The 13,278-nt window shown below is 49.0% G+C and overlaps 1 protein-coding gene across 3 annotated transcripts in view; it reads right to left on the bottom strand.

The window, feature by feature from the left end:
- Positions 1–13,278, bottom strand: part of RGS10 (regulator of G-protein signaling 10) — a 27,977-nt gene that overhangs the window by 14,568 nt on the left and 131 nt on the right. The window contains exons 1-3 of one of the 3 annotated variants that reach the window (XM_014550608.1): positions 8,734–8,779; positions 7,927–8,045; positions 6,778–6,864 (exon numbers count right to left, since the gene is read on the bottom strand). In XM_014550608.1, coding sequence (XP_014406094.1) covers positions 6,778–6,864; positions 7,927–8,045; positions 8,734–8,764 — 237 coding nt within the window. In that variant the 5' untranslated portion in view covers positions 8,765–8,779. Of the gene's footprint in view, positions 1–6,777; positions 6,865–7,926; positions 8,046–8,733; positions 8,893–13,278 lie in introns of those variants that run through there. The other 2 variants (XM_005879672.2, XM_014550609.1) reach the window with 2 other exon arrangements.

Genomic DNA, 13,278 nt, shown 5'->3' with positions numbered 1-13,278 from the left:
CGTGCACGGCCAGCTCGGCCTCGCCTCCAACCGGCTCACGACGTGGCCAAGTCCCTCAGATGCGCTTCTGGAACGCTCCCGGGCCCTGGCCCCACTCTCCGGCCCTCTCAGGATTCTCCAACACCCCCTGTCTCCTTTGTCAGCTCCTGTCCCTCTGTTCCCCCCCCCCCATAAATTCTGGGTTTCCCAGAGTTCTGCCCTAGGCCAACTGCTTTCCTAGCCACATGCTCTCCCGAGATTTCAGCCCCTCCCTCGCCTGAGCTGCCAACTGATCTCTAGACACGCGGCCTTGCACGTCCGCAGACACCGGGACAGAGTGGTCCCTCCGCCAGGGGGTCCTGCAGCCTCTACTCCAGGAGGCTGGGGACCCAGATCCCCTGACACCTCCCTCCTGGACGCCCTGCCTGTCACTTCCTGCCTCTCTCCACCGGCTGTCCCTCTCCATCCCGCCACTCTCCAGAGGTGGACAACCGGAGAGGCCACGTCAGAAAATTAAAGGCACAAGCCGCTACCTTCATTAACATGGGCTTCGGACAGAGAATGAGGCAAAGAAAATACCACGTAAGTGATTGGAGAGTCTTTCCGAGAACTGGCTCGGGAAATGGAGGGCAGTGGAGGGGCAGCAAATGGCTCCCTTGCAGAGAGCAAGCACAAACTCAGCACCTGCGAGGGGGGCGGGGTGGGGGGGGTGCCAGCAACAAATGTCCAAACGCGGGCAGCGGGTAACCCCGACGGAAGGGATGAGGAGGGCAGCAGGAAGAGGCCGTTAGGCCCCAGGCCCAGACCCCCAACTCTGAGCACCCCAGCGATCATCTCCCCCTCTCTCCCCTCTCCCTCCACCCAGGCTGGAGTGTCCTTTTCTAAAGAACTGACCGGGGGAAGCTGCAGACGAGGCATGAAGGAGGGCAGGGAGGAGAAGCCCAACAGATGGAGGGGTTGAGTGAAATTCTGCATACAAACCCCTAGCCAATATCTCCCCATTCAGCTGATCGGAGATGTGTTCGTTTATAAACATCATCTCAGGCTTGGGGCCACCAGAAAGACACCAGAGGGTCTAGAGAAAATAAACAAAAAAAGCATAAAAAATTTCAACAGAAGGATTTGAAGATAAAGTTGAAACCTCCAAAGAAAAGTAGGAATCAAAAGCCAAAGAGATGCCCTAACCGGTTTGGCTCAGTGGATAGAGCGTCAGCCGGCGGACTCAAGGGTCCCAGGTTCGATTCCGGTCAAGGGCATGTACCTTGGTTGCAGGCAACCCCAGTGGGGGGTGTGCAGGAAGCAGCTGATCATCGATGTTTCTAACTCTCTATCCCTCTCCTTTCCTCTCTGTAAAAAATCAATAAAATATATATTTTTTTAAAAAGAGCTTTGAGCTGGCATCATGCTTATTAGCCAGCACCTTAAATATTAAAAAAAGAAAAGCCAAAGAGATGAAAAAATAAGGATAATAACTCGAGAACACTGTCCAGAACTATAGCTCCCAGATTAACTGTCTCCATAAAATGCCCACACGGTGAAGGAAGCCTGCCCTTCCAACTGTACAGTTTTAGAACACTGGTGGTGAAAAGAAAGATCCTGTACTATTTCGGGGAGAAAAAAAAGCAAAGAAAACAAATCAGCTTCCATATAAAAGTCTGATTCTCAACAGCCATGAAGACAATGGAACAATGAGTGAGTTTCAGCCTAGAATTCATTCAGTTCTATGCTCTGTCAGATTATTAATGAAGTGGGAGAGTCGGGGGGTGGGCGGGCGGGGGATCACATTTTCATTCAACAAGATCTTTAAACGTCTACCTTCCGTGTCCCCTTTCTCAGGAGGCGATTGCCCGCCGTGCTCCAAGGCAGTGAGCGAGTGACTCAGGACAGAGGACCTGGGGCCAGGAAGCAGGAGAGGGCAAAGGGCATGGCCAGTGGTGGCCCAGGAAGACCCAGGGAGCTGAGGTCAGAGGGCCCTGGAGGACTGTCCCCAGGTGAACCCGGGCAGAGCCTTGAGCTAAGAGGTCTGAGCCCATGCAACATCGTATTGCGAAGCACTTTAAAGGACTGTGAAAAGAAGAAAAGCGGAAAAATGGTGCAAGAAGAAAAATGTAACTGGAGCGTTCTCTTTGGCTCAGCAGCAGACGACAAACAATACATATTTTCGTAATGAAAATGCAGCAGACAGGATGTAAGTAAGTGAAACCTCGGTGATAGGAAGAGGAAGTGGCAGACAACATCTGAAAACGATTCGTGAGCAGGGAAGGAAGGAAGGAAGGGATGGAGGCGCTGGGCAGGCCTCCATGGAGACCACGTGGAGAGCCTCTGAGCTCCGAGCAGTTCGGCCTGGACCCGGCCAAGTCCACGTTGAAAGACGAAGGTTGGAAAGACACAGAGGGAGCTCTGGAGGGTGCTGAGCGGCGAAGGGAACGGCCCTGCCCATGGCATCCGCCTGTGAATGAATGGATTTCATCTGAGGAGTGCACATGTCACTTTTGGAAATTTTAAATACTTTCATTTCTTAAATAAAGAAGGTGGTGTTTCAGCCTTTTAGGAAAACCTTTACCATTACTTTCAATAAGAATATCAAGCTCTCTAAAATCCTGGATCGAGTTTTAGTGTTAAGTAAGACACAATAACAATAATAAATATGATAGACTCCCCCCATAACTCTGTCAACTCTAAAAGATATTATCCATGCTCGCTTCGGCAGCCCACATACTAAAATTGTGTGAGGGACTGATGGTGGCTGATACTGGAGTGCTCATTTGCCTGAAGTGGATAATTGTTCTCAAGATGTCAAGGCATGAGCCAACCAAGAGAGAAGGCCAAAACTTGCAAGACAGAGGAAGTATCAAGGACCAGGTGAACTGTGTCCAGGAAAACAGTGAAGAAGAAGGCAAAGAGGAATGAGCAACATAATTGTTAAGAAAGACATCTTAAAATACATAGAAATAAATAAAGGTTTCGTCCTATTTCAATGCCAGTGCAAGCCGCTCTCAGGGCTTTGATGATGAGAAACCTCGTCCCACCCCACGGCGTTGCCACGCCCACTCTGTTTGGTTTTCACAAATCTGTACAGGCTGCCCTATCCATTTCCATCCTCGGCAGAGTCAACTGGCCCAAAAGAAAACAAATTAGCTTCCATATAAAATACTGATTCCTAACAGCAATGAAGACATGTGCTGAGGAATGAGTGAATGAATGAATGGATGGATGGATGGATGAATGAATGAATGAATGAATTCAGGAGTAGCCAAAGAATGAGCACCTTGCTGGAGTTTTTCTCTTAGGTTTTGTAAAATGTAAATGCTGCTTTGTTGTAGAAGAGATATAGCTCACATGCTAATTCACAGGGAAGAGGCACTTGACAGAAAAATGTTAAACCGCAAAGGGAGGGAGCTGTTTTGCATGCTGCTTGCTGAACACCTAGAAGGTACTACCACCCCAGGAACCCCACGGGGGGTGGGGTAGGGGGCATCACCCTCACAAGTTCCTACAGCCCCAGCATCCCCACCAGAAATGCAGAGATCAAGACCCTCCCAAACCAAGGGCCCGCTTCCTGCCTGTCGGGGGCGAATCACAGGCCCGGAGGACAGTGAAGACACAGCTCCCACTGTTCGGAGCCTCTGAGCATACGAGCCCCAGCAGGATGGACTCATGTTCAACTCTCAAGTCCAAGGCTGCAACAACAGCACAGAATGAGAGAGAGGGAGGCTAGTTCCCCAGCCACGGGGGGTCCTCAGGTGCCGCCTGACCTGAGTGGAAAGAGCTGGAAGTCCCGTGTGCCTGGCACTGGCCCAGGCACGTGGATACACTGGGGGAGCAGACAGACAAAGATCGCAAACCTTAGGAGCCTGCAATACAGAGGGGAAAGCCAACAATCAGAAGATGAATAAAAAGTTATACAAGAGACCAGATAAATCAGGAAGTGCTAAGGAGAGAGCCGGCTGGATGAACCTAGTAAAAGAACGGCAAACCAACCAGTATGGGTCCCATTCAAAGTAATGGAGGCAAAAGTGAGGTTCCCGTGATGCCACAACCGCCTCAGTTCACTGTAGAGATGAACCCTCACCAAACTCCAGATGCCGTAAGTCTGATTGCGAAACTCAGTTGGGCCGACTTCTCCCCGTGCTGAGGTCCTCCTCCGCTTTTCTAAATTAGTGACTTGGAACTTACTCGAGGTTTTACTTCCCCTGCAGCCAGACACACTAGCGACTTCCCAGGCCCTGGAGTCGGAGACCGGTCTGCATCCTGGCTGTCCGCAGCTCTGTCCGCACCACACTGGCGGCCGTGGGCAAGCTGCTGCGTCACCTTCCAACCACAGCCCCTGGGAGGAGGGGAGTCGCCCTGAGGCTCATGCAGACAGGTGTGGACGCCTGATGCTTCCCCTTCCAGGACCGCCCGCCTCCTCAGGCAGCCGACAGCGAGGCAGCATTCACTGCACTGGAGCAATCACCAGGTACATTCCAGGCGGAAAGACACAAACCTTCAAGGACTCATAGTCTAGAGGGGGTGCAGGGGGGGGCCGAGAGGGGCTGCCGGATTCTGGAAGCTCTGTCTGTAGGATGTGGATGGGCTAATGCAACCTACCACATGGCTTTCCAGTGTTCACCTCGGTGCCCAGGTTCTCCAGGTTTGGCCCCGCCCGCCCGCCAGCCTCCAGGACGGTAGAGCCAGGCCAAAGAGCACAGCAGAGCATGACCGTCAGCCATTTGGTCTACCTTCACTCTCCTCTCCAGGAATTCCTCCCCACATGCTGCCCCCTCCTCCAGGAACATGACCCCAGCCCCAAACTCCACTGCCCTGTCATGTTGGCTTAAAAGTCACTTCCCCTGGGGGCTTCCCAGACTGCCGTGGCCTGTGCTCCCAGAACCTGCACTTCCCTTTCCAGGCTCACTTGCAGAGGCTTAACAAGCGGCTTCCCTTCCCAGCGCCCGTTCCCCAGTGAAGCTCATCTGTCTTGTCCCTGTGTGTCTCTCGTGCTTTTCTCAAGGCCTGGCCCTGAGCAGGCACTCCACAAAGATCGGTGAGCTCAGCTGAACTGAAGGACACACCAGCATGGTCTGCAGGGAAAACGATGGGGTGGCCTCGGGGTGCTGGTCCAAGTGTCAGCTTGGCCAAAAAGGAATCTCAGCTTCTTGGTTTGCCCAGTGATGGGTGGGCTGGCCAACCTCTAGGCCCCTCTCACCTCCAACACAGAAAGAGCAGGCAGAGGGGTGGGCGTCTGTTTCTCTGCTTGACTCTGAGCTAGGGTTTCAGGTGATGCTGGACAAATCAACGGCACAATCCAGCATTTATGGGAGGTTGTCCCTGGGCGCCAGGGGCACTCCTGCCTGAAAGGCTGCAGCCAGCACCCTAGCTTTCCGAGGCAGGCCCTCTCTCCTGCTCTCTGAGGCCATTCACCACCCAGGAGGCTCAGGCAGAGCCATCCAGGGAATAGAAGAAGCCGACAAAAGTACATGCCCATGGCCATGTCCTGGATGGCTTTCTAGGCCGACTCAGGCAATTCAAGCTCCAGGGACGCTACCTCAGAACCCATCCTTGCCCCTGCAGAGAGGAAGGCCACCCGCCCCGTCGTGGGGAAAGTGTGTCTGAGTCCAGAAGAGCCTCTGAGTAAACCAATGGCCATTTCCCAGGCCGTTGCCTGCAAACACGTGATGACTGCTGGATTCCAGCTTTTGGAGACAGATGTGCAATAACTGGCAGCCCACCAGCCACATCTGCCCGTGGATGTGTTTTGTTTGGCAGGCAAGGTTTTACTTTTTTTTAAATTCTACAATATTGGACGGTTCACATCAAATTCCAAATGTTTAGCTTCTCTGGAGAAACAGGCAGCACTGGGCTGAAGACGAGAGAAATGCCTTAGGAAGAAAGGCCCCTGGGTGTCTGGGAGCAAGGGTGGGCAAGTGAAGACCCAAGTGGGCAGAACCTGAAGCAGGGGAAGCCCAGGAGCCACAGACCCCAAAGCGTTCACTGCCAAAGTCAGCTCAGCAGCCAGCTGCAGCTCCTGGAGCCAGGGCAGCTGCCCCCTGATGGCCCCAGTCCCCACCACTCCCTACAGCCTCACACCAAAAGCCTCCCTCATGTACATTACTTCCTGGACCATGTAAGCATTTAGCTGGTAGCCTCTTAGAAATACACAGTCAAAAAAAAAAAAAAAAAGAAATAGACAGTCACAGGCCTCATAAACACCCCCCATCCACAGGCCTCCTTCCCCATAATCTCCTCTACCTCCCCTTATACCCCACCTTCAATGGTAAAAATACTGGCTGACATTGGAATGAAAGGCTACTGCCTGCAAAGAGCACATATCTACCCAGAACAGTCAGAAACGTTTTATGTGGGATGCCTGCCAACTACAGGATGTTTCATAAAGATGTAGTGAATAATTGACAATCCATCCGAGACACACTGCTTTCATCGCCACATCTGCTTGTCATTTTACTACGTCTGTACAAAACGCCGACATGTCAAACACGGGGGAGCAGCCACATAACTTATTCACGAAGAAAAAAAATCGTACGCGGTGATGAACTCTAAGTGACAAATCGTTATTTTTACTTTAAGTATTTGTCCATTTGCACAGCTCCATTTAAACAAGGATTGGCACCCTCTTTTTAAATTTCTGAATATTTGAGTAACACAGGATACCTGATCTGAAGCTTAAATCTTCCCCCTAATCCAATAGGGATCAGATGTCCTTAGGCAATTTCACAATATATTGGGAAAGGCAGCTGTAAGTTTGTAAGGACAGAAAAAAACATTATGGAGAATATAATTACAAAGTGGAAGAAATACCTGCTTCTTATCTTGTGTTTTCTTAAAATCTTCACATGCTAACCAAAATAAAACATTTTCTTCACTGAATTCCTTTTTTAAAAATTCCTATGGATACAGAGAAAAAAAGAATGCATAAAACAGTATTCTATTTTAAAAAACAAACATTTCCCTTCAAGGGTTGATTTGGTAAAATCCAAAACATGAGCATGAAAAGTCCACCCTGAAAAACAAAGCTTTTGTTTAATGTTAAAGCTAGAATTTCATATGCATTTGAACGTAATGGCTTTGACATTGTAAGGAAGAGTAAAAATGAAGCAAGCATCTCCTCACAATTCTAAGCTAACAATAAATTACCAGAAAGTAAATTAAAGTGGAAGATATATTGGTTCCTTCCAGACAATGTTTAAACAAAGTACATTCCTCTAAAATCAGGCCCATTTTTTAAACAAAACAAAAGAAAATATATTAAGCATGTCCAAAAAGGTCATGGTGAAAACTATTTTAAGTTGGAGGTGTATATATTTCTCTTTTGGCAGATATTGGGGATTCATGGCACAGAAAAGTGTCCTCCATGAGATCCAGACCAAGTTCACAGTGGCCTGGTGTCCAGGAATATTAGTAGCCCTGCCTGCCATCCCCTCCTAAGACCCCAGACTTAAGGACAGACTTCGGTGGAACTCGGGCAGATACAGGGTACTCTTCAAATTCACACGATCTTCTCTTGACACCTGGGGTTACTGGTGGCCAAAAAAGTTATTTCTAGGCAGCACTGATGCTTCCCCATCCATCAGCTTCCTCTTGAAGTTCAACTTGACTTTGCCAGCTGTTGTCTTGCCTGTCTCACCCTGTTAATAATCCCAACACATAAAAGAACAACCCCTCTCATCAGAAAGATGCAGACCACCCCTCCCAGGTATCAGAGCTGGACATTCTTTGTAGATCCTGTCAATGAACATGGTATGTCTTCCCCATTGTCCCACCCGCTCCCATTCAGCTATATGAAACCCAGAAACACCCTGTGCATGGCCCTCGCTGCTGGTCCATGACTACCCATGACTTTCCATCTTGGCATCGACAGGTGAGAAGTTATTCTTGAGTTGGGACAGTGTTAAAAACTGGCCTGTGCTTCCCCGCACACCCATCTAAACCTCAATGAAAAAGGCAAACCCGAAATCTCTTCACGCCTTCCGGGTCTTCGAGCAGATTCTCCAGAGAGGCCGCCCACTTGGCTGTGCTCTTGGGGTTCTGATGGCTGCTGCTGGAACTCCCATCACTGTCGTGGATGTCTGCAAAGCAAAGTGTAGACTGTGTATGTGACCCATGGACACTATCGTTTCAAAATATCTGCATATCATCACCATGTGGCTAACAGATTCTAAGTTAGGTGCCAGAATCTATTCTAGGCACTTAACCCGGTGAACTCACTCTAGCCCTGACAATAAACAACCTCATGAAGGAGGTGCCACCATTCCCTCCATTGTACAGATGAGGAAAACTGAGGCTCAGAGCGATGAAGAGACTTGTCATTTCCTGACACTCCCCTTACATCCTTCCCCTACCCATGTGTCCACCGGCCAAACGCAGGCAGCCCGCAAGTCTCACCCTCCCAGGCACCTGGGCTCAATAGAGACTCCTTCCCCATTACACTTTCTGTCTTATAATTATCATGTTGAGCTGTTTCTATTGCCTTGACGGACTCTTTCTCATCTGAAAGCTCCTGTGTATCTCTATCATGTGTCTCCAGCATGTAGCTCATTGCCTGGAACACAAATAACAGTATGTACCAGGGCCGGGACTAGGCTGGGGCAAAGGAGGCCCTGCCACAGGTGCAAAATTTAAAGGGGCTGCCAAAACACTCAGGCATCAAGATAAATGACATTTTCATGCAATATTTTGAAAAAATAAAAATGAATGCAAAACATTCCATAATGAGCAAAATACCAACATTGAAAATAAAGGCAGGGTCGTTATTACCGAGTCTTCCTTTTCCCCCAGGCTCCAGCATGGCTCGGCATCACGCTGTTAACTACGTGCGCGGACCGCAGGATTGAATGACTCTTTGTACCCACCCATCTGCTGTCCTCTCTCACTCCAGACACCTCAAAAGCCCCTTGACTGAGGGGTGGGGCACAGGGGATCTCCAACTCGCATACTGTAGCTACTTGCCTGAAGGAGGAAGTGACACCACAAACACGTCTCCGTCTACAGGATCCGGCCCCCTCCTGGAGTCGAGGGAAACCGTGGAATGTACTGGGATGAGCCCAGGTTTCACACCCAGTTTGGCCAATTCAAACTGTGCGACCAAGGAATACAGACAACCCCCCCCCCGTAGCTCCGGTTCCCCAAAGGATTAAAAGAGGAAGGGGCACCTGGGAAGCTCACAGTGGGCTCCCAACAAATGTCAGTTCCTCTCTCCCCTTCCTTAAAATAATGTATCGAGTGAACTATTTTTGTAGCTAATACTTTTTTCTCCGTTGCCTTTTTTTTTCCTTTCAAAGTAGAGACATGTTTCTATACAGAAAAGTTTGAATCTAGGAGGAAATAAGCTTTCAATGAAGAAATCGGCCAAATTGGGGGGAACACTTTGTAAAGTATAGGATTGTCTAACCCAGGGGTGGGCAAACTTTTTGACTCGAGGGCCACAATGGGTTCTTAAACTGGACCGGAGGGCCGGAACAAAAGCATGGATGGAGTGTTTGTGTGAACTAATATAAATTCAAAGTAAACATCATTACATAAAAGGGTACGGTCTTTTTTTTTTTTTTAGTTTTATTCATTTCAAACGGGCCAGATCCGGCCCGCGGGCCGTGGTTTGCCCACGGCTGGTCTAACCACTATGCTGTACACCTGAAACTAATACAGAATAATGTTGAACGTGAACTATAATTGAAAAATAAATAACAAATCAGCCAAGCAAATGACTTGAAAAGGATAAATGAAAGAGCCTTATAAATGCTGACCTGTGAATAACTAGGGTGTTTGGGGAGGAAAGTTGTATCAGAATACATTGGACTTAGTAGTCATTCAGCTTCCGTGACCTCTCATGTTCTACTGGAGGTCAACACACGCTTTACTTCCTCAAGCAGCCGAGGCTCCGTCCCCCAGCAGCTGGGGAAACTACCAGGATTTTAGACAGTCTCAGGCTGACTTGGGTTAAATTAGGCGGAAGCCAGGACCCCCACGGAAGGCTGTGTTTCAATACGCACTGGTGATGGAGTGCGGGACGGGAACGATTTGGGACAAATCCATTCCTTTAATGGAGAAGCGAACTCACGCGAGCACATCACAAATGGATCTGACGCCTCTCTCAAGTGAATCTTCAGTTCGAGGCTGTTACATTAGTTTCCTGCACTCCCTGCAAATGCTGGCTGGCATGGCAAGCCGCGGAACACGGAGCTTCTTCCCAGCGAAGTGTAAATCAAATTAAACGATCGTTGTGATCAGACATTTCTGCAACAGCGTTCGTTCTGCCAGGCACCTCACTAATTTACTCTCCTGTTCCTGACCCGGAGGACGCAGCTGGTCAGCTGACTCCATTTCCCCAGCAGAGCCCCTCTTGAGTAAATAAATGCAGAGACACAAGCTCGCGGCTCCAGGAACAACCTCAGGCGGCTGCGCGTGTCTCTCCCTGTTGCAGAACCACCGGTTGGGCCCTACGTTTTCAACCTTGACCTCAAAGGATTCCAAAACTCTTGACATTCTTTTCCATCAAAAACCAAACCACCATTTGGGTTTTCACTGACGTGCTATCATGCAAATGCACACACTCGGTGGAGTCCCATTCACCTAAAAGAGTGCTGTGGTTGACGGAGAGGTGAGGCAACTGACCGCACCACTGGACAGCTGCTACCGCCCCCTCGCCCTCTAGTCCATATTCTAGCCCAGGGGTCCTCAAACTACGGCCCGCGGGCCACATTCGAATACAAATATTGTATTTGTTCCCGTTTTGTTTTTTTACTTCAAAATAAGATATGTGCAGTGTGCACAGGAATTTGTTCATAGTTTTTTTTTAAACTATAGTCCGGCCCTCCAACGGTCTGAGGGACAGTGAACTGGCCCCCTGTTTAAAAAGTTTGAGGACCCCTGTTCTAGCCCTTTTGCATGTTAGGTTTCCACAACAACTTTCATTTGAACAAAAGGTTTTATAATTCAGAACCCACTCATGGAATCCAGGCGCCTTATTCTACAGAGCCTGGGAAATACAGGTACAAAGGGTACATGTCCTAGGAGAGGTGACCCAGCTAAGGAACGGCTGGAGGGAACCTGATTGTCTTCCGATTTGATTCAGGCTCTGGGTTATGCCTTCTTTCCTATAATCCTTCTTGATTGGTATTAATATAGATCGATCGATCGATCGATCTAGACAGACCAGCATTTGCAAACTCCATTTCCTGAACAGTGTCTCTCTTTTCCAAGCCGTTATCCCTGACCTCCGATGAGACTGAGCAGAGGTCCACTCCATTTGGCCTGCCCTAGAGACCACCCCCTAGCTCAGCATTTCCGTTACTCGGGGTCTGTCCCCTGCTCAGCAGACATCCACTACTTTCTGGTGTAGGTAACTAAAGGCTTCCTAAGCCATCCCAGTTCACTCTAAATGTTATAGTCAACCCAGTAATGCACAGGAGATAGAAATAACCTTTCTCCATCGCGGGCTGGTTTGCTCTCTGGACTTAAGGATAAAGCAAAACCCGGCTTCCCAACTCCTGGCACTTGGAGCCACAAAGGCCTGAGACTCCTCTCTCCTTCTTCGTTGATAAAAGTGTCCATTGGAGATGGATTCCACAGGGTGGGCTTGGAATGCACCGGTGGGAGAGAAGTTACACCTGTTTTCTTAAGAACCTCAAGCTAAGAAGGAGCTGTTGGTGACAACATCTGTTTTAAGTTTGTCCAGCTCTGTTTACTTTTTGTTGTTCTTTAGTTCAATTGTAGGACATTTTTGTAATGAAAAAAAATGGTTTCTGTACCTCTTGGGCTCTTGAAAGCATTTTAGACTTTCAATTTTTGCAGACACAATACTTATTTTTCAGTAACTTTATTTTCAGATTAACCTGTCATTAGCTAATAATAAACAAGTTGTTTACCATGTTCTGAGCTTTTCACATGGGTTAAGTCATTCTCTCCTCATGGTGACTCTCTGATGTGGTTAATATTATTCCCACTTCCCAGGTGAGGAAACTGAGGCACCGTAACGTACAAGGCGGCCCAGCTAGGAAACGGAATCATGGTCAAGCCCAGACAGTCCTGCTCCAGAGTGCCTGCCCTTGAGCACCAGGCTGTACTGTCATTTTTATCGTTGATCATCACACTCACAGAGGCCAGAACTTAACGGCCCTGAAGTGATGATCACAATTACACTGCGGGGAGAGGCCTGAGAAAACTGGGTAAGAGCCCAATTCCGCGCAGACAAAAACTCCCCTGAGACTGTGCCAGAACCACCTAACATGCAAACACATGTACGTACACTTTCCATCTACATTCATGCTGCTCTGTGTGGTTTCTGGCTTCAGTAAAAGCCATTGTGTCAAAGAGGGCGCGGCCTCCGGGTGCAGATGGCTGAGGCTGGGTGCTGGCAGCATATGGTGCCATGCATTATTTACAGCTGCCATGACGTCACCTCTACCAGAGACCTTCTCCGCACACCACTGCCCTGGAAATCCATATTCCAAAGGCATCTGGAACGCTCATCACAACCGAATGCTCACAGTAGGGATTCCTGCTGCTAGTCTGCAGGAAGGTCTGGGCCGTGATCCTGCATGGACAACTTCCCCAAGTCACATAATATTTTAGAAAAAAAATCTCAAAATCCAGCCCCTTCAACAGCAGAGTCAACTTACAACCTCAAAGGGCCTGTCCCAATTACCCCTAAAACCCACAGCACATGAAAGAAAATAAACTAAACATTCAAGCCCAGGAAAAGACAGGAGGGTTAACCCTAAATTCTAAAGCGGTTTGGTGCCCGCCCCCCCACACACACACAAACACATTCACGTGCGCGCGCACACACATACACACACACACACACACACGTGCGCATACACCATACTCCTTTAAGATACTCAAGGGAAAGTACACACCCCACGAAACATATTGAAACCCCAGATCACCTCCACCACATCAAACGTGCTACATTTTTTAAAAAGTCACCCCGACTCCGGAGCAGCGAATGGGTTCATTAGGACCCGTGATCTACTGCAAGCTCTGGAGAAACTGGGTCATGGAAACACTCTATCTTCTAAATATCACTTAAGCGTTTGTCAGCTCCAGTCTCTAGCTTCTGAGAATAATTACCCATCAGGCACGTAATTCCCTGGGCGGGGAGGTTAGCGTGAACTGCAATTAGCCGAAAAGAATAACAATAAAAAAGTGTGCAGTAATCATAATAGGAGCAAGCGTCAAAGAGCAGCGCGGGCAGTGTGCGGAGGGCTGGCTCGGCTCAGAAGCGGCATCGGCAGTTTCACAGGAGGCCCGAGGCCACCGAGAAAGCCTCGCGCTCAGGCTGTGCCTCCAAAGGCCACCTGT

Source organism: Myotis brandtii, unplaced genomic scaffold (assembly GCF_000412655.1).
Source record: "Myotis brandtii unplaced genomic scaffold, ASM41265v1 scaffold604, whole genome shotgun sequence".
NCBI classification, from domain to species: domain Eukaryota; kingdom Metazoa; phylum Chordata; class Mammalia; order Chiroptera; family Vespertilionidae; genus Myotis; species Myotis brandtii.
This window is presented reverse-complemented; position numbering and strand designations above follow the sequence as displayed.